This window comes from Vitis riparia, chromosome 8 (genome assembly GCF_004353265.1).
Source record: "Vitis riparia cultivar Riparia Gloire de Montpellier isolate 1030 chromosome 8, EGFV_Vit.rip_1.0, whole genome shotgun sequence".
Classification (NCBI taxonomy): Eukaryota; Viridiplantae; Streptophyta; class Magnoliopsida; order Vitales; family Vitaceae; genus Vitis; species Vitis riparia.
The window spans coordinates 5,757,557-5,785,100 of NC_048438.1; the positions used below are offsets into that span (position 1 = coordinate 5,757,557).

Below are 27,544 nucleotides of genomic sequence, written 5' to 3' on the forward strand. Positions count from 1 at the left end.
TAAACAGGATAATGGGAGAAGACAACGACATAGTACAATAGGATTTGTACATAATTTTATTTTATTTTCTGTCCTTTTGCATAATCTTCTCATCGAACGGTAACTGATATAATATATCTTGAAGTAGGCAATGGGATACGCGAATATGAGGATTTTAAACTTCAGTTGAGACTGGTCTTCTGAGTCTTAAATTTTCATTAATTTGTATTTCTTCATACTTCTTGGATGAACCTAAGGCAATAACTATGGATTCTTAAATGAATTTTTCACTTGTTCTTGGAAAATAAAACAATATATAACAGTAACATTCGGAACTCGGTTTACTGTTCTTTTCTTTAATTTCTCCCTACCCAAAAAGAGGGTAGCAGATATTTAATATATTGGAAAATAAACAATGTGATGTAGGAGCACAAGAACTTAAAGTTCACTTGGAGCTGATTTTCTTGTATTCCAAGTTGTTAAAAGCCTTTTCACTCTTGCATTGATTGATTTTCCTTGTGTTGGTTTGACTATGTAGTTAACTACACTGAGAAAAGAGGGTCTATGCTGGTTGTGCACTTTGAACTATTGAATATTTGGCACTATTGTGCATGTTAGTAATATTAGTAGTAGCATTGTGAAAATTTTTCCTTTTGAGTTATTGGCTATCTGTTGTTGAAGACATTTTTATTTCAACTAGGTTGCAAAAGAGCAGCTGAAAGAGGTTATTACCCATGCTGGGGAGAAAGACTTTTCTGACTTGTGTTCAGACCCACCTCAAATTGAAGATGTCCTATCTAGTAAGTTATCTTCCTTCGTTTGTTTTCCTTTGTCTGGTTATTTTTGTTCTCTTGCTCTTAAATGACATGAAATTCAATAGTTTGTTGTTTTCATTGTTCTTGTTTTTTTGTAAGAGGATATTATAAATACATAAAGAAAAGGTATGCACCAATGTTCAGAGGACATATACAATGGGTATCAAAAGATTTTGCTAGATGGAGGAGAGAACAAAAAACTAATCCCTTCCTCAATTAGATCCATCCAATCTACAAAATCAATCAAAGGCTTTGGACTATATATATATATAACCTAGGCTACTGGACTTTAGGGAAAGAACACTTTAATGATTGAGTTGGCTGCTCCTTACTTTCCAATGCTTTTCGATCTATTTTTTTTCTAAATTACCTGAAAAATGCATAGGGGCGTGACTCTCCAAATCTTTTTACCTTTTCTTCCCACAAAAGAGTTGTGCTAATTTAAAATAGTCTCCTTAACTATAAAAGGAAGGATCCATACAATATCCAGTGGAGAGAATAACAATTGCCATAGTTCTCTTACTTTGGCACAATGTAAGAGAATATGGTGTTGATTCCTCTTCATTTTTGCAGCGAGGACATCTGTTCATCAAGGACCACCCTCTCTTCTAAAGTTGATTCAAAGTCAACACCTTTCCCCATATAGCTTCCCAAGCATAAAAACTTGCTTTTGATGGAATCCATCGTTTCTAAATAATGCCAAATGGAAAAGGAATTATAAAACCTAGCTCCATGATGGAATATAAAGATTGGATTGAGAAGACTCCCTTCCTTGAGACCATCCAGACCACTCTATCATTTTATTCCTTATTGACCTTCCTTGCAACCTTGAGAGAGTAAGCCTTTACATTATTTAACTCCTAATCATTGAAGTCTTAAGAGAAATTGAGGAATGAATAACTTCTCACTATATCTTAATTCCAAAAGGGTGAGTACAAATTATATACATACAAATTGATCAAAAAAAAAAAAAAACAAATTATATACATACAAGGGTTGATTGGGCTATAGCTAATTTAAGACTAAATCAGGAAACCTAATTACTAGGCAAATTTCCAAGGAAGAATTAAAGGAAAGAAATAAAACATATAACCATACAAAATCAGTTGCAATATTTATAAGCCAAACCAATTATAGCTTGTCAAATCGTAACATAATTTGTCAAATCTTCCTATTGAAATAGGGATTCTAAGGGCTCCCTTCACCTAAATCATCATAAACGTCTGCCATCCAAGCCTCTTTTGAAAATGTTAAGACATACAAGAAGGGAAAAGACATGCATAAGTGTTCTTCCCCACACTACTTATCCTTCCACAACTTTACCCTTCTCCCATTTCCTACCTCAAAAGTTACTCTTCTGCTGACTGTGTTCCATCCCTTTATGATATTTTTTTGTACCCAAACTCCATACCTTTCGCTCACTTTGCAAGAACTCCAACCCACCTCTTCCTCTCCATACTTTCGTTGAGTGACGCTTCTCCTTTCAAAGCGTATCTCCAACACCACTTCCCTAGGATAACCATATTAACTGAATAAAGGCATCCAATGCCAAGACCATCCTCCTCCCCGCCATCCTTTGGTTTCTCCTTATAGCCAATTGACCATTTCACTAAGTATATCTTTTTCTCCAAAGCCTCACCTCTTCAAAGGAAGTCTATTTGAATTTTCTCTGGCCTCAGTATCACTTTTTGGGAAAGTTGAACAAGCATAAAAAATATATTGTTAAACTGGACAAAGTAATTCAAATTAGGGTCCTCCCCTACCCCCTTTAGAAGTATATCGTCTTTTCCACATTGATAGTCTTTGGCGAAACCTTTCTTCCACACAAGCCCAAACTATTTGGAAGGAGACCCTTGGGGATACCCAAGTAGATGGAAACTCCTCTATGCTACATCTTAATTCAAGGGGCTAAATCCTCCACATTTGCCACCCTCTCTACTGGGATCAATTCATTTTTCTCTAGGTTTATTTTCTGTTTGGAGATAGTTTTCAACCACATAAGCAATCATCTTAAATGAATCATTTGACTTTGTGTGGCCTTGTAAAGGACTAAGGTGTCAATGGGAAACAATACATGGGACACTTTCATCCCCATAGCTCTTTCCCCTCACGTTAAATCTCGACAAAGTACCACCCTCCCTACCTCTCTCTAATAGACAACCGAGTGTCTCCATTGCCAACACAAATAAATAGGTGGGGAGAGAGTTCCTTGTCTTAAACCTCTAAAGCTTTGAAAAAAAAACCCTTAGGTGGTGCTATTAACTAGGATAGCAAATTTTGTTGTCAAGATGTACCATTTAATCTGTTCAATCCATTATTAGCCAAGTCCTATCTTTCAAAGAGTGGCTAGTAAAAAATCCTGATTGACAAGAGCACACACCTTCTCAAGATTGAGTTAACAAATTACACCAATGGAGCCACTTTTCATCATAGGATCAATTGCCTTATTAGCCATAAGCATTGCATCAAGAATCTGCCTTCTCTCTACAAAAGCATTTTGGAACATAGATACCACTTTCCCACCATCCTCTTCAACCTTGCTAGCACCTTAGGTATGAGCTTATACAAACTATTTATCAAGCTAATTCGTTTAAAGTCTTTCAAGTCAGTTGCACCCCATCTTTTGGGTTTTAACACAAAAAACGTAGCATTCAACCTTTTTTCAAACTTTCCTTGTCATGGAACTCCTTAAAGAATCCCGATGCTTCATCTTTCACAAAGTCCTAGCTGAATAGCTAGAAAGCCGTAGAAAAGCCATTCAGGCTTGGAGTTTTATCCCCATTCAAATCCCACAAAGCCCTGAACACCTTCTTCTCAGTGAATGGCGTTTCTAATCCTTCATCATCCTGATTGTCTAAGGCTTTGAAAAACATTCTGTAGTTTGTTCTTAATTTAAAGGGTATTGTGAATGGCCAAAATCATTCCCATTCTTGCTAACCTTTTCCATTTTAGTTTACTGCAACTAGTTCCCCTTAACATTTTATTTTTTCTAAAACAATAGTGTTAGGCATAGTATCTTCCTCCTCATCCTCCCTCTTTTGCTTTTATTGATTTGAGAGGCTGCTACCTTCATTATTTGCTCTTTGTTTGAAAATTTTAGATTTTTAGAAATATAATTTGGAGGATGTGGATCAGTGTTGGTAGAGTGGAGATTATGTTGAATGTTTGGAGTTGTTGGGACTGATAATTGTGGCTTTCCTGTGCAGCCCCTGAATCTGAAATTCTGCCATCATGGTTTCAATTTTTCAATAAAGAGCTTGTACGTTCCCTGTCATTTTCAGATCATGAAGCTTTTGACCATCCTGTGGCATGTAAGTTTTAAACTAATTTTAATGTGACCCATCCTCCTCTCGGGATAATATTTTAAAAGTTTGTTTATTCCCCATAAATTATTTTGGATTCAATTTCAGCTTTCTGTCTAAATTGACATGCAGGCCTTTTGGTTGTTTCAACGAAGGATGAACGGCCACTTAACAGATTTGTTGACCTTTTCAACACCAATCAATTGCCCTTTCTGCTTAATGATGGTGTGATGGACCCAAAGATTTTGAAACATTATTTATTAGTGCATGATAACCAAGATGGCTCCTCAGAGAAGTATGTTGGCTTGTTCCTTATTACTTTAGAATGCTTCATTTGGCAAGAAACTATCATATTTTTCTAGTATTATGTGTCCATCAGAGGTGTTGTATGCTGGCATTTGGCAAGCATACAGGTTTATTTTCAGTTTTGGATACCAAAAACTTACTGTCAAAACATGATTAAAAGATATTGACATAATCTATATGATTCTGGTTCCAATCAAAAAAAAAATCTATATGATTCTGGTCACACCAAGTAGCAGCAAACCAACATCACAATCATACCCTTGTGATAAGATTTAAATGACGAAATGACCCTTAGAACGACAAGTTCATTGTGATCTTTGGAGTCTAAGAAGGAATATGAACTCTCTGGAGAAAATAGTGTGGTTATGTTGGCCATTTTGGTTCATAAGGGACAAGATTGAATTAGAGTAAGGGAAAGTGGAGTGTGTTTTGTTTCTTTTGGCTTCCAATCTAATTGCCATGTATGTCCAGGCAACCGTGAATGTCTTTGGATGTGGAAAGAGCTACGACAAAATTTAATAGTGATTCCAGTGAGTGGAAGTCATGCTGTTTTGAGTACCCTAAATCCAGACAACTGAAAATTGGAATGACTTTTTGACTCTATTCTTTAGATAGATAAATAACAAGAACTGCCTGAGGGATTTATAGATCAGTCATTCAGATTCTTCTAATCATGTGGGTTGTTATTTATTTAAAAATCATGTTTGCCATTGCTTAAACATTCGGGGGATCAATTGAATATGGAGTCATAGGTGAGAAAACTGAAGATTGGTTTGTTGTGTCTTGTCGTGGGGAGAAACTAGCATTATGGCAACACTAAGAATTAAAGGAGAAAAAGAATCAAAGATCATGTCTTTCGAAAAAAAAGATCCAAAGATCATATCTTCAAAGTCCAGAAAATCAAACTAAGCACTAAAAGCATTCATTTATATACTATAATTTTGTTTTACATGTAGAAGTTGTATTTGCTCTTAAAATCTGCTGTCTAGTAGGAAAATTTCCACACAAAATGGAAAAAGAAAAAAGAAAAGGAAAGAAAGAAAAGAAAAAATAACTTACCAGCAGGACAGAGTTTTTTTAAAATGGAAAGTTATTAATACTTCCTGGTTGGTTTGCATTCTAAGAAAGAACTAATAGAACTAAAGTAAATTTCAAATAATTGAAACTATTACAAAATAGGAAGATCGATGGAAACAAAAGCTTCTTAAAAATGGAAATTTCTAACAAAAATCTTGAAGTGACACACTAATCCTTAACAAGCGACAAATCCTATATCCAAATGAATACTAAGCCAGATACCAGACAATCTGAATCTTAAAGTTACCAAAATACACTTGCAAGAATAAACTTAAATAAAGTTGAATTAAGGCCATATTACAGAATGTCAAATTCGATTTAACTAAGCTTACTCAATGCAGCTTTGCCTCTCTAAGCTAGTGGATCTCTTTGTCTCTAACAAGTTTTATGATTAGATAGGAGAGGGAAGCCACTAATCAATCCCTGGAAATATTTGTAAGAAAGCTTTTAGTGATTGAGACCAAGAAAAAAGTGGTTCTTTTCACCATTTCCAGGATTTTCTTAATCTTGTTCATATCTACACCCAGATATGATAGTACTAGTCTAGTGAATGTGCTTCCCTTTATGTTTATGGTGATGTTTGTTTGTTTCTTTTTTTCCTTCTCTTTTTTATCTAAAATCTTAATAGACCCGATTTGAACTTAAATCTAAATAGAGTGGAATGCATGAGTCTGAGTGATATATCTGTTTTTATTGATATTTGAATGTTGTTAAGTTTTAAGTTTTGTTATTTTTGCCTTTTAGAAGCATCTAAAATTAGTAATTAGATGCCTTAAACCTACAAAAAATAATTGTTTCCATTACATATTTCCAATAAATATGACAAAACTACAGAGACATCAACAAATCTAACAAAACTGCATAAACACCAGGAAACCCATATAAGAATCCATCCACATAAATTAGAAACAACAATTTCATTCACCGAGCCCTTAAAAAGTACAAAAAATTTGGAAATACCATAGTCACAATTCACTCACCCAATCCAAAAACCACCATTTCACCTGAAGAGAGCATAGAGGTGTTGCAAAGAGAATGAGAAGAGGACTGAGGGTGAGAGTGTTCACTTTTGGAGGGGATTTAAGGTGGTGGACAGTGGTGTACTACTCTTGGTTGATGAGTGGTGGTGTTGGAGTAGAAGCAGATGATCCAAGAGGAGTGGGGGTGGTAAACAGTGGTGAGCAGCAGGGATGGCAAGTCGGCAATTGGAGAGGACAGGATTTATATTTGGGTATTGTAGAAGTTTGGATTGAGAACAGAAAAGAGAAAAGTGATTTTTATTTATTTATTTATTTATATTTTAAATTCAAACAAACGCAGGAAGTATGAAATCAAAACCAAAAAAAAAAAGAAAAGAAATATGAGGATTTATGTTTGGGTATTGTAGAAGTTTGGATTGAGAACAGAAAAATGAATATATTTTTTTAATTCAAATATGATGTTTCATCGGTCCTAGTGTGAGTCTTGGTATCTTTTCCCTTCATCTCTTGTTGCTTTTGTTATGCTTTTAACCCCATTTACTACATATTTGTTTTTTACAAGCCTATTTGAGATACCTTTTAACTTCTATTTTTACTAATAGAAGTACAAGTAAATATTATTGCCATGCAGTTGATTTTACGGTCGTGAAATACTTTTCTTAAAAATAAGGATAATTTAGACAATTTTTAAACTTTCATTAAATAAAAAATCTACTTTCCACATTGTGATTGAGGAAAAATAGGGATCTCTTTGCTTTTCCACAATGCTGATAATTATTTTGGAAATTGTGGTGCCCACATTATCCAGATATCCTTAAAGGTTGAAAAAGGAAGAGAATTATGACTGGAAACATTGCGTTGAACGTAACTAGGCATTCTATACACTAATGCAGCTCCTTACCTTAAGCCGTTTCGCCCCTTTCTCAACAAGCTGTGATAAAGGGAAAATCTCTTCCTTATACAATGCCCCAAGGAGACTACTACCCAAGGTTTTTTTCCAGCCTAAAAGCCACTTTTGTGTCAGCCCTCTTCCCTCGTTAGCAGCCAAACTGAAAAGCCTACTCTTGCGGGTACAGGACAAGAGAATGAAAAGCGGAGGGGACAAGAGAATGAAAAGCGGGGGGGACAAGAGATTCGAAATTTCTTTAGTAGTATAGGATAGGGTTCAGGCTACTGGACAATCTTCCTCGTATTTGACTTTTAAACATTGCTTTTAGCGTTTAAGAAACTCTTCCAAATAGGGCTTACATATCAGCAATTTGATTTATTTATTTTTTTAATTTTTAATTTTTAATATTTTTAAAATACACATGCTTCTTTGTTTCCAGGGCAGAAAAAATTTTAACAGAAATGAGGAGTACTTTTGGCTCTAATGATTGTCGATTACTGTGCATTAACTCTTCTCAAGATGGATTAGTAGAACATGAAGATAACCCATGGGCTCCTTATGTAAGTCATTTTTAGGGACTATTTTTTTTTTTCCCAACTGTCTTATTATTATATTTTTCAATTTCTTTGGTAAATATGGTAAAAATCAGTGAGGTTGAAGCTATACACTTCTACTATTGTGACAGAAAACTGATGCTTCACTTAGTCAGCCTCTTGGCTGTTTTCTCAACATTGATGATTTTAATGAGGTGATTGATTTTCTTACCCCCTGGTTAACAAACTGACAATTATTCAGGATTTCATGTCTATGATTACTGATTGATCAGAAATTCTGACCAAGATATGTTGTGTAAGTTGGAAACAGATAAAAGATCTCATGCAAGATTTTTCTTCTAAACATATCATTCCTCACATGGAGCAAAAAATACGCGTGCTCAATCAGCAGGTTGTCCCTTAAAGCATTTTCTACAGGATTTCTGATATGAAGGGAACTTTGTAGCTTTAATCATGATTTTGTTTCTGCCCTTCTTTCTTCATACATTTTTTTATTCTTTTATAGGTTTCTGTAACACGGAAAGGTTTTAGAAACCAAATTAAAAATTTGTGGTGGAGAAAAGGGAAAGAAGATACACCAGATGCTTCCAATGGCCCTATGTATGTTTTACTACTATATTTTGTTTACATGTCACTTCATGCTTCTTCTTCTTCCTTTTTGTGGTTTTGAAAAAAAATTATATTCTGTTCTAATTTAGTGTTTATTATCCCTGTTTTCTTCTTTTCTCTATTATATTCTACTAATTTAGTTCTTGTTATCCCTATTAAAGGTATACCTTTAGCTCCATTGAATCTCAAATTAGAGTTTTGGGTGATTATGCCTTTATGTTACGGGATTATGAACTTGCATTGTCAAACTATCGACTGCTTTCCACTGATTACAAGCTTGACAAAGCCTGGAAGCGCTGTGCTGGTGTACAGGTAGCTTCAGATCTTTCTTTATTTTCTCCATTGTAACTAGCTCTTGCCACACAGATGATCTGCAAATAGAATATTCTTGATCTGTCTCATGCTTCCTTGCAGGAAATGATGGGGCTTACATACTTCTTGTTGGATCAATCAAGAAAGGAGGCAGAATATTGCATGGAAAATGCATTTAATACTTACTTGGTATGTATGCTTTTTCTTGCTAAAATTGTAAATGTTTTCTCTCAGTTGATCTTGTGCCACTATAATAAATCTCTCTAAATTGCTAACATACCCCCCATCCAATCTCAATCCTTGGATGGTTGAGGGCTAATCGCAGCCAGTAAATTGATAAAAGAAAATATTTTGAAGTATTCATTTTGTGTCCTTTTTTCATTGGCTGGAAGAAGAGGGTATGGTACGATTACTAATTTGGTACCATAGAATGAAAAAAGTGTATTATTCATTTTAAGTATTGAATTCAAAATCGAGAAGTGTGGGGTTACCAATCAGTTTAAAAATATAATAATGTCTTGTAATGAATTAAAATTATGCTTTGTTTTGATAGACAGTTATAAATAAATTAAAGGGCACCTAACAAATAGTGGAGCACCTAAATAATTTTGTTTGGAAATCTCAAGTCCCTTTTAAGGTTAAGTCCTTTGCTTGGTTAGTGACACACAAGAAGGTGAACACCAACAACATGCTACAACTGAGGAGATCCTACAAAGCCCTCAGTCTTGATGTTTGTATGTTGTGTATGGAGCGTAGAGAATTGGTAGATCAACTTTTTTTACATTGCTCTTTGACCATAGGGTTGTGACACAAATTATTTGGATTGGATAAGTTGGACTGGGTTATTTTACCAAGGGATAGGAGTTGGGGAGAAGTGTGAGAATGGTAAGGACGTTGAAGGTCTTTGTGGAGAGGAAGACCTTCTTGGTTAGGTTCGAAGGTGAAGCTGAGGGAAAATGGTGTTCGCTTACAGAGCACAGTAGAGGCTCTGTTTTCGCCTTAGGCTTTGAGAAGGAAGAGGTTGGTTGGATGATAGAACATTTGACGAAGGCCATTGAGATGAAGAATTTCATGGGTTTCAACAAAAAGTTCAGAGGAAAAACTAGAGTCCATTTAATGGAGGTTTGCTTCAACAATCATGGTAGGTTTATAAGGCTCTCAGAGTTCGCTTCCAACAGAAAGTCAACTTTCCTGGTAATACCTGAGGGAGAGAATGGTAGGGGATGGGAACATCTAAAGATTGTGTTGTCTTCAACGTTGGTGGTCCATTCCTCGAGTATTGTTGAAAAGGGAAGGCAGTGCAGGGAGGAAAGGACTTTTCACAAACATGTGGGTCTTTTGTACCAATCCTTTGCGAATGTAGTCAAATAAGAAGGACCGAGGAGAGGAGGCCTTGTTCCAGTCGGGAGATGGGCGAGAGCTGTAGTGTGCGAATGTCATGCTGGTTCTGTTAACTGGGTTGAGGTTGGCCGGGCTTTGGCGAAAAGATTAGGGCATAAAGGTGTGGTGACTATCGTCCCCTTCTCTGTTGGAAAAGGTTTATTTTTTGTGGAAACCACAGAGGAAGCTTTATCACTCCACGATTTAAGGTTTATCAGGATTAAGGGTGGGCTTACAGTCTTGTTGAGAAGATGGCCTCCAAAGGAAAATTCAGAAGTAGAGGGGAAATTCAGAGGAGGTTGGATAGAATTACGGGGTTTGCCATTTCATTTATGGTCTGAGGTACATCTGAAGAAAATTATGGAGTAGTAGGGGATGGTGATAGAGATCGATTGGTGAACGATGAAACTGTTTGATTTTAGCGAGGCAAGGGTTAGAGTTTTAATGAAGGAACGATCAATTCTCCCAGCTTTGATTGAGGTGTTAGATGGGGGATGGGAGTTCACAGTTTCAGTTTCAGTTGCAATGGCTGGAGAGGAAGACGTTAGGTGAGGTAGAGAAATGGGTGAGTCAACTCGGCAGAAGTTTGAGCCTCACTCGTGGACAGGTGGCAGAAAGTGGGTTGAGGAGGCTAGATCAACGGTTGCAGGTAGGTCTTCTGATGGGGTAGTTGGCAGAATGAAGGAGGGAAGCGGTTGTCAAAAGGCTGAAATTGCTCCTGTGGGGACACGCGGCAAGAGAAGACTGACACTGGGGAACAATTGGTCCTAACCTTCCCTATCTTTCAGTTCGAATTCAAATTTTATGAGAACTGGGTCTGTCGGGCCAAGGCAGGATGGAGAAGTATGGGCCGGAGGCGACAAAGCCCAATCAACTGATGAGGAAGGGCTTTGGGCCTCCAAACAAGTGAGAAAGGCCCAATCTTCTCTTAAGCCCAGTCCATAGGTTGAAGCTGACTTGGGCCAGAAGAGGGGAGATTCCTTAAATGGCCGATTTTCGTTGTTGGGCCAAGAATTGGGAGGCAAACAACCCATCTCTACGAAGGGCTCTTTACGCAAAGATGACCCCTCTGCAAAAGGAAAGGGGAAGGTAGGCTTTGGGGCTTTTGAAGATCAATTGAGGGGTTCCGCGTTAAAGTGTGGTTCAAAGAAGCTGTGGAATGCTCTGTTACCTTCAAGTTCTGGATGCCGACAAGGGGGCCGAAGTTGAAGCGAGCCTCTATTGCTTGAAAGACCATCGTCAGCTAGCGATGCTCTTCCAAAGGAAGATGCTTTCGAAGCAAGAACACAGCTGGAATGAAGCTTCAGTGCAAGTCCAAGTCGTTCGTTAGGGTTTCGAAAATGGTGTTTTGGGGAAGGCATGTCGCCGTTGAGTGGAGACGTGGATCAAAGGTCTGTTCTTAAGGCTCCTTTTCTTTCAAAGGGGAAGGAGAAACTGCGCAAATTCTCTAAAGGTGAAGACAAAGCAGGTTGTAAGGGTTTTGCGGGTTTTCCTCATCGTGGCTCATCAGTCGCGGTTTTTCCTTCTTTTCCAGTAACCAGAGAAAAAGGGCTCAACTCTGTGGGGTCTTGTGGATTGATGGTAGTGGAAAACCTCGAGGTATCTTCTTATCAACATTCTCAGTCATCTCTGTCTTTTCTTTCCCTTCCCTCTGGCTTGGCTCTTCCTCACCTGAGTCTTTTTGTTCCCGTTCTTCCCAATTCAGCCATTCAGTCTCAGTATTCTACGAAACCTCGAGTTATATTTGAAATTTTTTCCAAAAAAGATGACGATGGAGCTTTTTGTCTTGGGTCTATTGGCAATCCTAACCGAGATGTTGTGGTGTCCCAGTTATCTAGTCTGAACCAATTGTTCGAGAGTTTTAAATCTTTTAAGACCAAACCCAGCACGCTTATAGTTAGCCAGGGTGATGCGGAATTCCCCCCGATGGGTGGGTTCCAAATAGAAGGCCTTTCCCCCAGCAAAATGGCCGAAGTCTGTGAGGTCTTAAGTTCTCTGGATATTAAGGTGTATTCAAGGCGGAAGAACAGTAATTGAGACCTGTTGGCATTGGTTTGGAGGTTTAGGGTCAGTGAGGTGTATTTATGAAAATCATCAGTTGGAATACTAGGGGTTTGGGATCTAGGAAAAAACGAAGGGTGGTTAAGGATTTTTTGAGGCTCGAGAATCTAGATGTAGTGATGTTTCAGGAAACAAAAAGAGAGGTGTGCGACAAAAGGTTTGTAGGTAGTGTCTGGTCGGTTAGGAATAAGGAGTGGGCTGCTCTTCCGGCATGCGGGGCTTCAAGAGGGATTTTGATCATTTGGGACTCAAAGAAATTGAGCAGTGAGGAGGTGGTAATTAGATCTTTTTCTGTTTCAGTCAAGTTTTTGTTGGATGGATGCAGACCCTTGTGGTTGTCCACAGTTTATGGCCCAAACAGTCCCTTACTTATGAAGGATTTTTGGGTGGAGCTATTAGACATTTTTGGCCTTTCTTTTCCTTTATGGTGTGTGGGTGGTGATTTTAATGTTATAAGGAGAAGTTCAGAAAAATTGGGTGGCTCTAGTTTCACTTCTAGCATGAGGGATTTTGATGGTTTTATAAGAGATTGTGAATTACTTGATCCCCCCTTACGGAATGCCCCTTTCACTTGGTCAAACATGCAAGAGTTACCGGTGTGCAAGAGATTGGATCGGTTTCTTTATTCAAATGAGTGGGAGCTATTATTCCCTCAAAGCCTTCAAGAAGTTCTTCCTAGATGGACATTGGATCATTGGTTGATTGCTTTGGATACCAATCCTTTCAAGTGGGGCCCACCACCTTTTAGGTTTGAGAATATGTGGCTACAACATCCAAGTTTCAAAGAGTGCTTTAGTAGTTGGTGGAGAGAATTTGAAGGAAATGGTTGGGAAGGTCACAAGTTCATGAGGAAGTTACAATTTGTTAAGGCAAAATTGAAAGATTGGAATAAGAATACTTTTGGAATGCTAAAGGAAAGGAAGAAAAGCATCTTGGATGAAATAGCTAACATTGATGCCATTGAGCAAGAAGGGGTTCTATCTTTTGATCTTTCTGCTCAAAGAGTTTTAAGAAAAGGGGAGCTAGAGGAATTAATTTTGAGGGAAGAAATTCGTTGGAGTCAAAAAGCTAAGGTGAAATGGGTTAAAGACGAGGATTGCAATTCAAAGTTTTTTCATAAAGTGGCTAACAACGGATGAAACTGGAATTTCATCAAGTTTTTGGAGAATGAAAGAGGTTTGATGTTGGATAATTCTGAGAGCATCACAACGGAGATCTTACTATATTTTAAAAAGCTCTACTCGAGTCTTCCTGGAGAGTTTTTGAGAGTAGAAGGCATAGATTGGTCCCCAATCTCAGAAGAGAGTGCTTCTAGGTTGGATTCCCCATTCTCCGAAGAAGAGATCTTTAATGCCATTTTTCAGTTAGATAGGGATAAGGCGTCGGGGCCTGATGGTTTTACCATTGCAGTGTTTCAGGATTGTTGGGATGTGATCAAGGAAGACTTAGTGAGGGTGTTTGCAGAGTTTCATAGTAGTGGGATTATTAATCAAAGCACCAATGCCTCCTTCATAGTTCTTTTGCCCAAAAAAAGTCAGACAGAAGATTTCAGATTTAGACCTATTAGCTTGATCACTTGTCTCTATAAGGTAATAGCCAAAGTTTTATCAGGGCGATTAAGAGGAGTACTACACGAAACTATCCACTCTACTCAAGGTGCTTTTGTTCAAGGGAGATAAATTTTGGATGCAGTTCTTATAGCTAATGAGATAGTGGATGAGAAAAGGCGATTAGAGGAGGAAGGAGTTGTCTTCAAAATTGACTTTGAAAAGGCTTATGACCATGTGAATTGGGATTTTTTTGGATCACGTGTTGGAGAAGAAGGGGTTTAGTCCTAAATGGAGGAATTGGATGAGAGGTTGTCTGTCTTCCGTCTCTTATGCTATTTTAGTGAATGGAAATGCTAAAGGGTGGGCCAAGGCATCTAGAGGATTAAGGCAAAGTGACCCTTTATCCCCTTTTTTGTTCACTATTGTCGCAGATGTGTTGAGCAGAATGATGTTGAGAGCTGAGGAAAGAAGTATGTTGGAGGGTTTTAGGGTAGGTAGGAATAGAACTAGGGTGTCCCATTTGCAATTCGCAGATGATACCATCTTCTTTTCTAACTCTTGTGCGGAAGAGCTGCAAACTCTCAAGAGTTTATTGTTAGTGTTTGGGCAAATTTTTGGGCTTAAGGTCAATCTTGACAAAAGGAATCTTTTTGGCATCAACCTTGATCAGAATCATCTCTCTAGGTTAGCCTTGTTGCTTGACTACAAGGCTTTTGATTGGCCTATACTCTACTTGGGTCTTCCTTTGGGAGGGAATCCAATTGCTTGCGGATTCTGGGATCCAGTGATTGAGAGAATCTCAAGGAGATTAGACGGGTGGCAAAAGGCTTACTTATCTTTTGGTGGTAGGATAACTCTTATCCACTCTTGCCTTTCCCACATTCTTAGCTACTTTCTCTCTCTGTTTAAGATTCCCGCTTTAGTGGCTGCAAAAATTGAGAGATTGCAAAGGGATTTCCTTTGGTCAGGGGTTGGGGAAGGTAAGAGAGATCATCTTGTTAGTTGTGATGCAGTGTGTAAGCCAAGGGTAAAAGGGGGTTTGGGGTTTAAGAAGATTTCTTTAAGGAATCTCGCTCTTTTAGGGAAATGGTTGTGGGGGTATCCTAGGGAGAGTACAACTCTGTGGCATCAAGTCATTCTAAGCATTTATGGGACACATTCAAATGGTTGGGATGTCAACACTTTAGTCAGATGGTCACATCGTTGTCCTTGGAAGGCTATTGCACAAGTCTTTCAAGATTTTTCAAAGTATACTCGGTTTGTGGTAGGAGATGGGGAAATAATTCACTTTTGGGAAGATTTGTGGTGGGGGGACCAGCCTTTTGAAATCCCAATATCCAAGACTATTTAGAGTAGTCACAGATAAAAATCTTTCTATATCTTCAACTCTCGGTTCTGCTCGCCATTTCTCTTGGAACTTTAATTTCCATCATAATCTATCTAATTCCGAGATAGAAGATCTAGGATGCCTCATTCGATCTCTTGATTGTACGCATTTATCCACTTCGGCTTCAGATGCGAGATCCTAGTCTTTATCTTCTTTAGGATTGTTTATAGTCAAGTTCTTCTTTATAGCCTTATCCCAAATGCCCGATTTATCTCCACTTTTCCCTACTAAGTTTGTATGGAATTTTCAAGTCCCTTTCAAAGTCAAGTCCTTTGTCTAGTTAGTGGCACACAAGAAGGTAAATACTAATGACTTGCTACAATTGAGAAGACCCTACAAAGCTCTTAGTCCTGACATTTGTAAGTTGTGCATGAAGTAAGGAGAATCAACAGATCATCTTTTCCTACATTGTTCTTTGTCGATGGGGTTGTGGCACAGATTATTTCAGCTAGCCAAGATGGATTGGGTTCCTCCGAGAAGCATTTCAAACATGATGTCCATCAATTATAAAGGTTTTGGCACTTCCAAGAGAGGGATAGTTTTGTGGCAAAATGCGTGCATTGCTTTAATTTAGGTTGTGTGGCGGGAAAGAAATGCTAGGATATTTGAGGACAAAGCTAGGAATTCAGAGAATCTATGAGATTCCATTCACTTCCTTGCTTTTATTTGGGCTTTTTGTTCCGTGGTTTTTAAGGGCATTCCCCTTAACGTGTTACAAATAGATTGGCTAGCAGTGTGTAGTTCCAATGGGATGGTCTAGCCAAGAGAGCTTGTTCGTAGTTTTCATAGTGTAGTTTCTTGATCTTTTATTGTGTTGTTTAGTTTTATCTTTGGTGGGAGGATTCCTCATCCTTCTTTTGTACTTCTTTTTCTATCATTATATATTTTTGTTGTTTCCTATTAAAAAAAAAAAAAAAGTTGGACTAGGTTCCTCCTAGGAGTATTTGTGATATAATGACTATTGCATATAAGGGATTGGGAAACTCCAATAGAGTATTGTTATTGTGGAAAAATGCTTGTATGACTTTGATTTGGGTTGTGCGGCATGAAAGAAATGCTAGAATTTTTTAGGATCAGGCGAGGACTTTAGAGGTTCTTTGGGATACCATTCATTTCCTTGCTTCCTTTTGGGCATCTTGCACCACAACTTTCAAGGATTTTCCCTTTCATATGATCCAACTTGATTGGTTGTTGGTGTGTAAGTACAAAGGTGTGGGCTAGTAAGGAGAGGTTATATTTAGTATTTTGGAGGTGCCATTTGTTTAGTTCTTTGTTTTTTTGGAGGATTTCTCATCCTTCCTTTGTATCTTTTAATCATTATTTAATATATTACTGTGTTGTTTCTCATTAAAAAAAAAAAAAAAAAAGGTGGGTGGTCCAACCCATGAACACAAGAAGCATAGCACCAAAAGGAAAAGAACAGTCATGAACACTTTCTAGCCCTAGCTTAAGTGGACAATGAATGTTGCAAGAGCAATTCATCATCCCAACAGAACTTTAAAGTGCTCCAATAGGGTCTTCTGAATCCATGAAAAGCACTTCAAGCTTTAATTGGAGCATTCCTTCTTTCTAGATTACTGTCTGCTCCACTTTCTCCAAATGAACCAATACGTGGAGAGAGGAGCTATTCCCCACGCTGCTTCTCTTCCTATTATCCAAGCCCTAAGCATGTTACCTGAGAAAAGATCTTTTTGTTTTCTCCTGGAAGAACCCACTGCAACTCTATAGTTGTGACTAAAATATCCCACAAGGACTCCAATGTCCCTGACACCACTTAATCGCCCATAAATCTGCCACTTTTGCATTTTTGTTGCTGTTACAAAACTATAAAAAGAAGAAAGAATATCTTCCAAAGGATGATCCCTTTTTTCCTTTTAGTTTTATTTTACTGTATAAAATTTTACTGTGAGTTGGAAATACTTATTAATTTTTTTCATGGTTATTTTATTTTTATTTTTATTTTTTATTTGTTGGTTTTCCCCCCAAAATTGTGACTTGTAATGAAAATCCAGAATTTCTTGCTAATTTTCAAAATTTTCAATCCTTTCAGTGAAAATTTTCCTATTACGCCTTGCTTGTATCTTACATTTAGCTCCATGTTGTTTTATGAAAACAAAAAAGGGAAAAAAGAGAAAAAAGGTTTTGTCTCCGTATTCTTGGAGTTATGCACTTTTTCCTTGTAAAGATGAATTATGGAACTTATTCTTTTTTATCCAGATAAGTTTATGTGTTCTGGACATATAATCTCAAATCTAGCTTCAGCTTTCAGAGTACAGTTTACCAATTTGATATATACATATTAGGTCCTTATTTGGATGAGAAAATGTTGTTGTGTTATTGTTATTTTTTTAATAATTAACCTGTTGCTTATGGGTTTCTTGTTTGGTGGGTAAGATTTTCTGTACACTATATGCTCTCAATTCTTATTTTCTGATCTGAAGGACACTGCCATTTGAGGTAGTAAGGTCAATTTTTGTCCAATATTAAAAACTTGTCTTCTTGATTGTTTAAAAATGTCTTAAATCCTTTTTTTGGCCTATTTCTAAATATTTGATATTTTCCTATTTGGATAAAATTTTGTTAGGAGTTTTCCTATTTGTAATATTGTGATACTTTCTTGTGTAAATAGGTTTTCCCTCTATAAGATATTCCTACAAAATTAGAAAATAATATGGGAAGAGATTTTGATCTAAAGAGGTCCTTTTGGATGTAACTAGGACTTAGATTTGAGAGTTTTAGGATTGTAACCTTACCTTTGAGTATAGTTAATTGATCTCTCCTCTCCCCATGGATGTGACGCATTGTCAAACCATGTTAAATCTTGTTTTCTCTTGTGATTGTTTTCTTATTTGTTTTTTGTTCGCTTGCTTTAGCATAAGATTTATCTATCATAGTCCCATTCTAGTTTGGTAATTCAAGGCTTAAGCAACCAATGGCAGAGGGAAAAGATATATGTCCTTATTTCTTCATCTTCCTTCAGTTGTACTATTTTCTATGTTGTCATCATTGAATATTGAATCCTAACTTTAAGTAGGCCTATTGAGGAAATTTTTTGGTTTTTAACATATTCAAAATCTGGATGGAGCATTTTCTTCTCCTTGTGATTAGTACAAAAGTATACATGTTCTATGATGTTGTGTTCTTTTTGATACTTGGTCTTCCTCCTAATCAGATAAGACAAATGTTAATGAGAACATTGCAGCATATTGTATTCAATTGGGCTTCTGAAAAATGTTTAGCAGTTGCTTGTAGTGCTTGGTTGTTCATTAAGATAACAGGGATTCATTGTCAAGCCATGCAATTTGTCAGTTTTGGATGACAGATAGCTTATGAACTCATCATTTTCTTGGGAGATAGCGTCAATATGAGTTCACTCATCTCTGGTGCAAAATAATAAATAAAAGGAAAATCCATACCATGAGGCCTCATAGCTTATTTTTTACATCACCTTGATCTGGAAGATTCTTTTCAAATTCAGTGAATCACTTGGTAAAATTAGTACTCAGTACTGTGATCTGAATGATGTTCATGCAGAAAATTGGGTCATCAGGTCAGCAAAATGCAACACGTTGTGGTCTTTGGTGGATAGAAATGTTGAAAACAAGGGATCAGTATAAAGAGGCTGCCAGTGTTTACTTCCGTATATCCGGTGAGGTAATTCCCAATTTCTTGAAAAGAGTGCTGATTGGAAAGATTTATTTTCTGCTCCTGACACTGTTTCTCTTCTTAGGAACCTTTACATTCTGCTGTAATGCTTGAGCAAGCATCTTATTGCTACTTGTTTTCTAAACCACCCATGTTACACAAGTATGGATTTCACCTTGTTCTTTCTGGCGATCATTATAAAAAATGTGATCAGGTACCTACACGAGTATATAATTCAAAAGTTAATTTTTTTAATATGAAATACTGTCTTCTTTTGAAATGGTTATTCTTCCTTGTCCTTTCCAGATAAAGCATGCAATTCGGACATATAGAAGGGCTCTTTCTGTGTACAAAGGAACTATGTGGAGCTATATCAAAGATCATGTTCATTTCCATATTGGAAAGTAAGTTATGGAATCATACACTTGTTATTGCATGATAAATCTATTGGAGTTCGGCATCGACAATGGGCAAAGGTTCTTAATAAAACTCATTACTTAATTTAGGTGGTATGCTTTTCTTGGGATGTTTGATGTGGCAGTCCCACATATGTTGGAAGTTCTGACATGTGGTCATCAGTCTAAGACAACACAGGACTTATTCTTAAGGGAATTCCTTCAAATTGTTCAGGTAAAGGCCAATGTTAAAAGCTGTCTTTTATTCTATAGTTCACAAAGTTTGACTTAGATATTCTATTGTCCTTTGCCTGGTTTTCCATAAAGTTTCATTGAACCAATTCATCTGAATTTTAACTATTTTTTTTTTTCCTTTGATGATACAGAACACAGGGAAAAAATTTGAGGTATTGAAACTTCAGTTGCCTGCTATCAACATTCCTTCAGTCAAAGTTATTTTTGAAGATAATCGAACTTATGCATCTCCTGCAGCTGTAAGTTGAATTTATTACCTCATTGTCTAGACATGTGAATCCTTTGGTAATAATTCTTGAAGTTATTGTTTTTCTAATTTTATTTTTTAGAATTGTGTTTGTCCTCATTTTGTTATACTCAAAATAACAATTACAAATCAATGGTGTTGACTTGCTTATTGGGCATCATTCATGCAAAGGTCTTTACCTTAGGTAGGGCTTTGGATTTCCAAATGAAATTGGATGGAAAGAAAGGAATCAGGTTCATAGGATATATATATATATATATATATATATATTTATCAGAATTAGATTCATAGATTTAGATAGGGTTGAAAAGAAAGGAAAACAGAGAATACCCCTGAGAAAGTCGAAGACTAGACCCTCACATCTGGAAAAGAAAGCGATAAATACGCATGGATCAAGAAGATATAGGGAGTTCAAGCTTCTTGATTTTTGAATCAAAGAGGTTAGAGCAAAAATTGAAATTCCAAGACTATGAACATGAGAGGTCTAAAATAGACGAGACTTAATAATCTCGACATCTCAATACTCTATAAAGATTTGGAACTTGAGCACAAAGGGGCTGCTCTCCCAGCCAAACATCTTCCTAAATGGAATTTTGTATTATCACCCACTGAAAAACAAGTAAAACAAGAAAAAAAATAGTAAAAAAACTAGGCAATAGCCTTAGATGACAACGATTCAACCACTGGACAACTATGTTCATGTCACAACCATTAGCCTATTTGTACCCATGTTTATATCTGGAGTGATAAAATTTGAAGGCCATTATTAATGAAATGCCATCATTATTAGTTATGAAAAGGCAATTATTGTAGATAGAGGAGAGAGTGCAAGTTATTTGTCAGAATGCTGTAGCATAATGATTTAATCAAAATTCTTCAATATTCATTTTCAGCAGACTTTTGTTGTTGGGCTGAGGGGTGTGGAAAGGGGGGGAGATCTTATGGCAGTTGGCTGTGGTCATTCTTGCTTTCAATTTTGAGTATGATGGCTTTTGGGGAGAAATGACTAGGGTGGATGCAATGGTGTATTTCCACAACCAGGTTCTCTATTTTGGTTAATGGGACTTCCTCAGGCTTTTTCCAAAGTTCCAAGGGTTTAAGGCAAGGGGATCCTCTCTTACCATACTTGTTTGTGATTGCTATGGAGGCACTTTGTTGTCTTGTGAAGAGAGCTGTGAATGGGGGCTTTTTGACAGCTTGTAAGGTGAGGGTAGAGGTGGTGAAGGGGCTCAGGTGTCCCACTTATTGTTCGTGGATGATACACTTGTATTTTGTGAGGATTCTCAGGATCAGATGATGTATTTATGTTGGGCCCTCATGTGGTTTGAGGCCATTTCGGGGTTGAGAATTAATTTGAAGAAAAGTGAGTTAATCCTAGTGGCTGTAGAGCTTGGTTGTAAGGTCGGGAGTCTTCCTTCCTCTTACTTGGGATTGTCGTTGGGTGCACCTTTTAAGTCTGTGGCTGCTTGGGATGGTGTGGAAGAGAGGATTCAAAAGAGATTAACAATGTGGAAGAGACAATACATCTCCAAAGGAGGAAGGATCACCTTGATACAGAGCACTTTGGCTAGCTTTCCCATTTATTACATGTCTGTACTTTATTTACCCAAGATGGTCAGATTGAGGTTAGAGTAGATTCAAAGGGATTTCTTGTGGGGAGGTGGGGCTCTTGAGAGGAAAACTCATCTTGTAAGGTGGGCGACTGTTTGCCTAGACAAAAGAAAAGGGGGGTTGGGGGTGAAGTGTCTATCTATTCTCAATAAGGCTCTCCTATGGAAATGGAGTTGGAGGCTTGCAATTGAGAGAGGGGCCTTTTGGAATCAAGTGATAAGGGGAAAGTGTGGGAAGGAGAAAGGGGGATGGTGTACTAAGGAAGTGAGGGATGGGCATGGTGTGGGGTGGTGGAAAGCAATTAGGAAGGAGTGGGCACTTGGTAAGTAATAGACTTTCCTTGATGGTGGATACTGGACAATGGGTGAGATTTTGGAAGGATAAATGGTGTGGGGCTTCACCTTTTTTGTGACTTTTTGCCTTCATTATTTGCTCTAGCCGTCTCTAAGGACGCTTGGGTGAATGATGTGTGAAGTTCCACTAATGGAGGGGGGAGTTGGAGCTTGCATTTCTCTAGACCCTTTAATGATTGGGAGATGGATGAGGTGGACGGGTTCTTATTGAGTCTTAATGGGAAGAGTGTTCAGCGGGATGAGGAGGATAAGGTGCTTTGGACGGAGACTAAGTGTGGGAAGCTTTTTGTTAAATCCCTTTACAAAGCCTTAGAACCAAGCTCTACAATTTCCTTCCCTCAAATATCATTTGGAAGTCTTGTGTGCAGCCTAAAGTGAGCTTTTTTTGGGTGGGAGACGAAATTGTTCATAAAAGATGGTTCTTTGACATTAATTGAATTCATTGATTGGTTAGGCTCTCATTGAGGGTGAGGTCTTTTTTGTACCTCCTTGTTCACAACTATTTTTGTTCTAGCTGGGTGGGGGTTGGTGTCTCTTTTTTGTTTACTTTGAGTTGCCATTTTGATGCCTCTTTTTAATATTTTTTTACCTCTTATAAAAAATAAAAAAATAAAAAATAATCTTATGCAAGCTGGATATTTAAAAGACTTATGATCACGTAAATTGAAGTTTTGTCCTTATAGTTATGGAAAATTAGGGTTTGGCTCTAAGTGGTTAGGTTGGATCAGATGGTGTATCTCTATGTTAGATAGTGTACAGTTATTTCAGTTATTTACTTTTCCTTTTTTTTCTTTATTGTATTGTGGGTCCCACTAGCATGTATATATATACCCAAGTTCAATGTGTATTATTAACAGTTTTTAATAACAAAAATTAGGGATTCTCCATTTTTTCTCTTTTCACATGGTATCAGAGCCTAGTGTCACAGGATGCTTCAAATGACCCTCCCCATGGGCTTATATAGGAGGAGGGAAGCTTCTGGAGACTCCTGGAGCCATCTACACTAAGCCATTGGTGGGAAGAGTGTGGAAGGTTCTAGAAATGCCTAGAGATGTCCACACATCTCTACACTATGGTGGAAGGCATGAGAGAAGTCCAGGGCTTTCTAGAGAATTCTAGAGATTTCTTGTACATAAGGATGTACATAGATTAGTGTAGGGAGTTCTAGAATATTCTTGATTTGTAAGGAACCCTCCAAGGTTCCAGAGAGTTCCCTTGGTGCCTATAAATAGGTGAGGGCCTCATTTGGCCAAGGCACCACCCAAATCACTTCCTAACCAAGCAAGTGAGCATCCAAGCACTTGTAAAGGCTTCCTTGAGTAATAGAGAGCTTCCATTCTTTCAAGGGTTGCCTACCAAGCTTCTTGAGCTTTCGAGCCGCAAGTGTCTTAGCCGAGCAAGCTAAGCATTGGGGGGAGCAAGGCTGACTTAGCAAGATCAAGCGTCTTGGCTTGTTTAAGTGCTGCACGAGCTTAGTGAACGACTAAGTCCATGACACTAGGGAGAAAAAAAAAAAAACCCTAATTATTTCCGGTTTATCTGTGAATCAATTCTGGGAAACTTTTCAGTAACTGTGTTTCATTTCGATCACTTTCCCTATCTCCTAAAGTTTTCCGGTCAATCGTATCGCCGTCAGAAAACCCTCACCGTCAGCGACTTTTCCGGCGACTCTTTCCGGCGAAGTCCTTTTCCGACACCAACCATACCATCAGGTGCGCAAGGAGGAGATCTTCAAGTTTTGTCAAAGCACCAGAGGAAGAATCTCAGTCACGCACCCGCCACGCGCGTTTCTTCTCCGACGGCCTGAACCTCATGCGTCGGCGCGTGGAGCACTTTTCGGCGACGCACTTCCACCTCCAACCTTGCTTGACGTCGTCTAGCCACTCTCCATCTGTGCTTGTGCCATCTGAGCCCTACAAGTGTATTTTTGGGGTTTTTGTCTCCGCCAGCCCTCTAAACAGCCTTTCCGGCGACCTCCGGTGACTTCCTCTCCACCCCGAGTCTTGCACGTGTCTTAGGAAGTGTTCTTCTACCCTTCCAGTAGTGTCACATTTGTTTTTCTTTACTATTTGGTCTCTCACAGCCGCGAATCCTCGTTTTTTTTTTCTTCTTTCAGTCGCAATCTGAAGCCGTATTAGGGCTCTCTTCGATCCAAACATATTTCGTTCTCCAGATAAGTAGATATGACTACTAAAAGTTCCATTTTTTCCTCTGTTATATCTGAATCTCCTATGATTACTTCGGAGAAATTGGTTGACAGTGAAAATTATTTGTCCTGGTCTGCCTCTGTGGAGCTTTGGTTTATGGGTTAAGGTTATGAGGATCACCTTGTTACGCAGGAGGTGGATATCCCTAAGGTTGACAGAGTACAATGGAGGAAGATAGATGCACAGTTATGTAGTGTGTTATGGCAATCAGTTGATGCTAAGATTCTGCTTCATCTTCAGGCCTACAAAACATGCTTTAAATTTTGGAATCAGGCGAAAAGTTATACTTAGGTTTATGGTTCTGATTATGGTGACACTTTCTCTCCTGTTGCCAAGATAGCTTCTGTTCGTCTATTGCTCTCCATGGCTGCTATGCGTTCTTGGCCTCTTTATCTGTTAGATATTAAAAATGTTTTCCTTCATGGGGATCTTGCTGAAGAAGTTTATATGGAGCAATCACCTGGTTTTGTTACTCAGGGGGAGTTTGGTTTAGTGTGCAGGTTACACCGTTCTCTATATGGCTTGAAACAATCTCCTTGAGCATGGTTTAGCCGTTTTAGTTCTGTTGTTCAGGAGTTTGGCATGTTTCACAGTAACAGACCATTCCGTTTTCTATCATCATAACTCTTCGGGGCAGTGTATTTATCTGGTAGTTTATGTTGACGACATCGTCATTACAGATAGTGATCAGAATGATATTCAGAAACTAAAGCAACACCTTTTCACCCACTTTCAGACTAAAGACTTGGGGAAACTCAAGTATTTCTTAGGGATTGAGATAGCTCAATCCATTTCCGGTGTGGTTCTTTCCCAAAGGAAGTATGTTTTAGACATCTTGGAAGAAACCGGTATGTTAGACTGTAAACCGGTAGACACTCCTATGGATCCAAATGTCAAACTTATACCAGGACAGAGGGAGCCTTTAGGAGATCCTAGGAGATATCGGTGACTTGTAGGTAAACTGAACTACCTCACCATTACTTGTCCAGACATTTCTTTTCTTGTAAGTGTTGTTAGTCAATTCCTACAGTCACCATGTGATAGCCATTGGGATGTTGTGATCCACATTCTTCGATATATCAAAAGCACACCAGGCCAAGGTGTGGTACGAGAGTAGAGGTCATACCCAGGTTGTTGGTTACACAGACGCAGATTGGGCTGGCTCACCCACAGATAGACGTTCCACTTCCGGGTATTGTGTTTTTATTGGAGGTAATCTAATATCCTGGAAGAGTAAGAAACAAGATGTAGTGGCCAGATCTAGTGCTGAAGCCGAGTATCGAGCTATGGCTTTGGCAACATGTGAACTCATATGGCTGAAACATCTTCTTCGAGAGTTGAGATTTGGAAAGGATGAACAAATGAAGCTCATCTGTGACAACCAAGCCGCTTTGCATATTGCATCAAATCCGGTCTTCCATGAAATGACCAAACACATTGAAGTTGACTGTCACTTCATTAGAGAGAAGATTACATTAGGATGTGTGACGACTAGTTTTGTCAATTCAAATGATCAACTAGCAGATATTTTTACTAAATCTTTCAGAGGTCCTAGAATTAAATACATTTGTAACAAGCTTGGTGCATATAACATATATGCTCCAGCTTGAGGGGGAGTGTTAGATAGTGTACAGTTATTTACTTTTCCTTTTTTTTCCTTATTGTATTGTGGGTCCCACTAGCATGTATATATATACCCAAGTCCAATGTGTATTATTAACAGTTTTTAATAACAAAAATTATGGATTCTCCATTTTCTCTCTTTTCACACTCTACAACCCACTTCTCCGTTTTCATAAATGGCACTCCTTTAGGTTTTTTCAAAAGCTCTAAAGGATTGAGACAAGGAGACCCTTTGTCTCCTTATTTGTTTATCTTAGTGATGGAGATCCTCTCTCGCTTGCTTTCTAGGGCAAAGGAAGGTGGTTTTATTGAGAGATTGGATTCCCAATCAAAGGAATGGATGATGTGGGAGTGGTGGTCTCCCATTTGTTCTTTGCTGATTACACTCTCATATTTTTGTGATGTTGGCAAGGAAAATCTTGAGCACTTAAGTTAGGTCTTCATGTGGTTTGAGGTGTGTTTAGGGCTATAGATTAATCTAGAGAAAAGTGAATTGATTCTAGTTGGGGATATCCCAAATTTGGAGCTGCTTGCTAAGGTTTTAGGCTGCAAGATGGGTACCTTACCAACCACCAACTGAGGAAGTGCTCCTTACAAGTTTATTAGGGTTTAGGAAGGGGTGGAAGTGCAGTTTCAAAAAAGGCTTGCTTCGTGGAGGAGGTAATACCTTTCAAAATGTGAAAGACAAACTTTGATTGAGGGCACTTTATCCAACTTACCCATTTACTTCATGCGCCTCTTTATTATCCTTAAAAGAGTGGTGTATAGATTGGAAAAGAATCAAAAGGGACTTCCTTTGGGGAGGTGGGGCTTTGGTTAACAAGCCCCATCTAGTAAATTAGTCGGTGGTTTGCTTGGAAAAACAGAAAGGGGGCTTGGGTTTTAGAAGCCTTCCAATTCTTAACAAGGCTCTTTTAGGGAAATAGTCTTAGAGATTTGTGAGGGAAATGAATCCTCTTTGGAAATGAGTGATTGTTGGTAAGTATGGGCCAGAGGAGGGGGGTTGGTGCTCAAAAGAGGTGAGAGAGAGGTATGGAGTAGGGGTTTGGAAGGCAATAACAAATGGATAGGAGGCTTTCAAAGATAAATTAGTCTTTAGGTTGGCTTAGGGAACCGGGTGAAGTTCTGGAAGAATAAGTGGTGTGGGGATTTTTCTTTGAGGGATTCCTTCTTGGACTTTTATTGTACAACCTCTTTTAAAGATGCTTGGGTGGTTGATGTTTGGGATGGGGTAATTGGGCTCGAGGTTAGTAGACAATTCAATGACTGGGAGTTGGTAGAAGTAGATGCCCTTTTTGGGAGGTTACATGATCACTCCATCTCTTTAGATAATGATGATGTTATGGTTTGGATGGAGACAAAAGATGACGATTTTTTAGTTAAGTCCTACTCCTCCTTGGCAAGTAGGAGAGCGAAGCCTTTCCCTCTTAGTATAGTTTGGAACTCTTGGACTCTTATAAGAGCTAGTTTTTTTGCTTGGGAAGAAATTGGGCTAAAATTATTTTGAGTCAAGATCAACTCAGAAAGAGGGGATGGAGGATGCCTAACATATACTATTTGTGCCAAGTAGAAGAAGAAACGGGTGACCATATTCTCCTACACTATCCGAAAGCTCGCATGTTGTGGCAGCTGATTTTTGCTTTATTTGATGTATAGTGGGTGATGCATTCTTCTGTGAGAGGGGTGCTCTTGAGTTGGGGAGGCTCCTTAGTTGGCAGAAAAAGGAAAAAGGCTTGAAAAGTTGCTCCTTTATGCCTTTTTTTGGCCCATTTGGAGGGAGAGAAGTGGGGGAGAGCCTTTGAGAATTGTGAAAGTTTTTTGTATCTATTTTGGGATTGGATTAAATTGTATATTGAGGATGAGTCTATGTCATTGTTAGATTTTGTGGATTGGTTAGGTTCCCCATAAGGCGTGGTTGCTTATTTTTGTGTATTTGCTCCTTTTAGTTTTTGTTGCTTTGTATACATTGTGTATACCTTTTTAATACAATATCCTTTTACCTATCCA

General features: G+C 38.2%; 1 protein-coding gene across 2 annotated transcripts in view; it reads left to right on the forward strand.

Annotated features, from left to right (window-relative positions):
- The window catches only part of LOC117920127 (trafficking protein particle complex subunit 8), a 52,559-nt gene that overhangs the window by 665 nt on the left and 24,350 nt on the right, over positions 1–27,544 (forward strand). The window contains exons 3-16 of one of the 2 annotated variants that reach the window (XM_034837485.1): positions 680–779; positions 4,001–4,105; positions 4,229–4,391; positions 7,788–7,908; positions 8,034–8,096; positions 8,213–8,293; positions 8,408–8,502; positions 8,673–8,823; positions 8,926–9,012; positions 18,736–18,855; positions 18,932–19,060; positions 19,153–19,250; positions 19,353–19,476; positions 19,628–19,735. In XM_034837485.1, coding sequence (XP_034693376.1) covers positions 680–779; positions 4,001–4,105; positions 4,229–4,391; positions 7,788–7,908; positions 8,034–8,096; positions 8,213–8,293; positions 8,408–8,502; positions 8,673–8,823; positions 8,926–9,012; positions 18,736–18,855; positions 18,932–19,060; positions 19,153–19,250; positions 19,353–19,476; positions 19,628–19,735 — 1,545 coding nt within the window. Of the gene's footprint in view, positions 1–679; positions 780–4,000; positions 4,106–4,228; positions 4,392–7,787; positions 7,909–8,033; positions 8,097–8,202; positions 8,294–8,407; positions 8,503–8,672; positions 8,824–8,925; positions 9,013–18,735; positions 18,856–18,931; positions 19,061–19,152; positions 19,251–19,352; positions 19,477–19,627; positions 19,736–27,544 lie in introns of those variants that run through there. The other variant, XM_034837486.1, reaches the window with a different exon arrangement.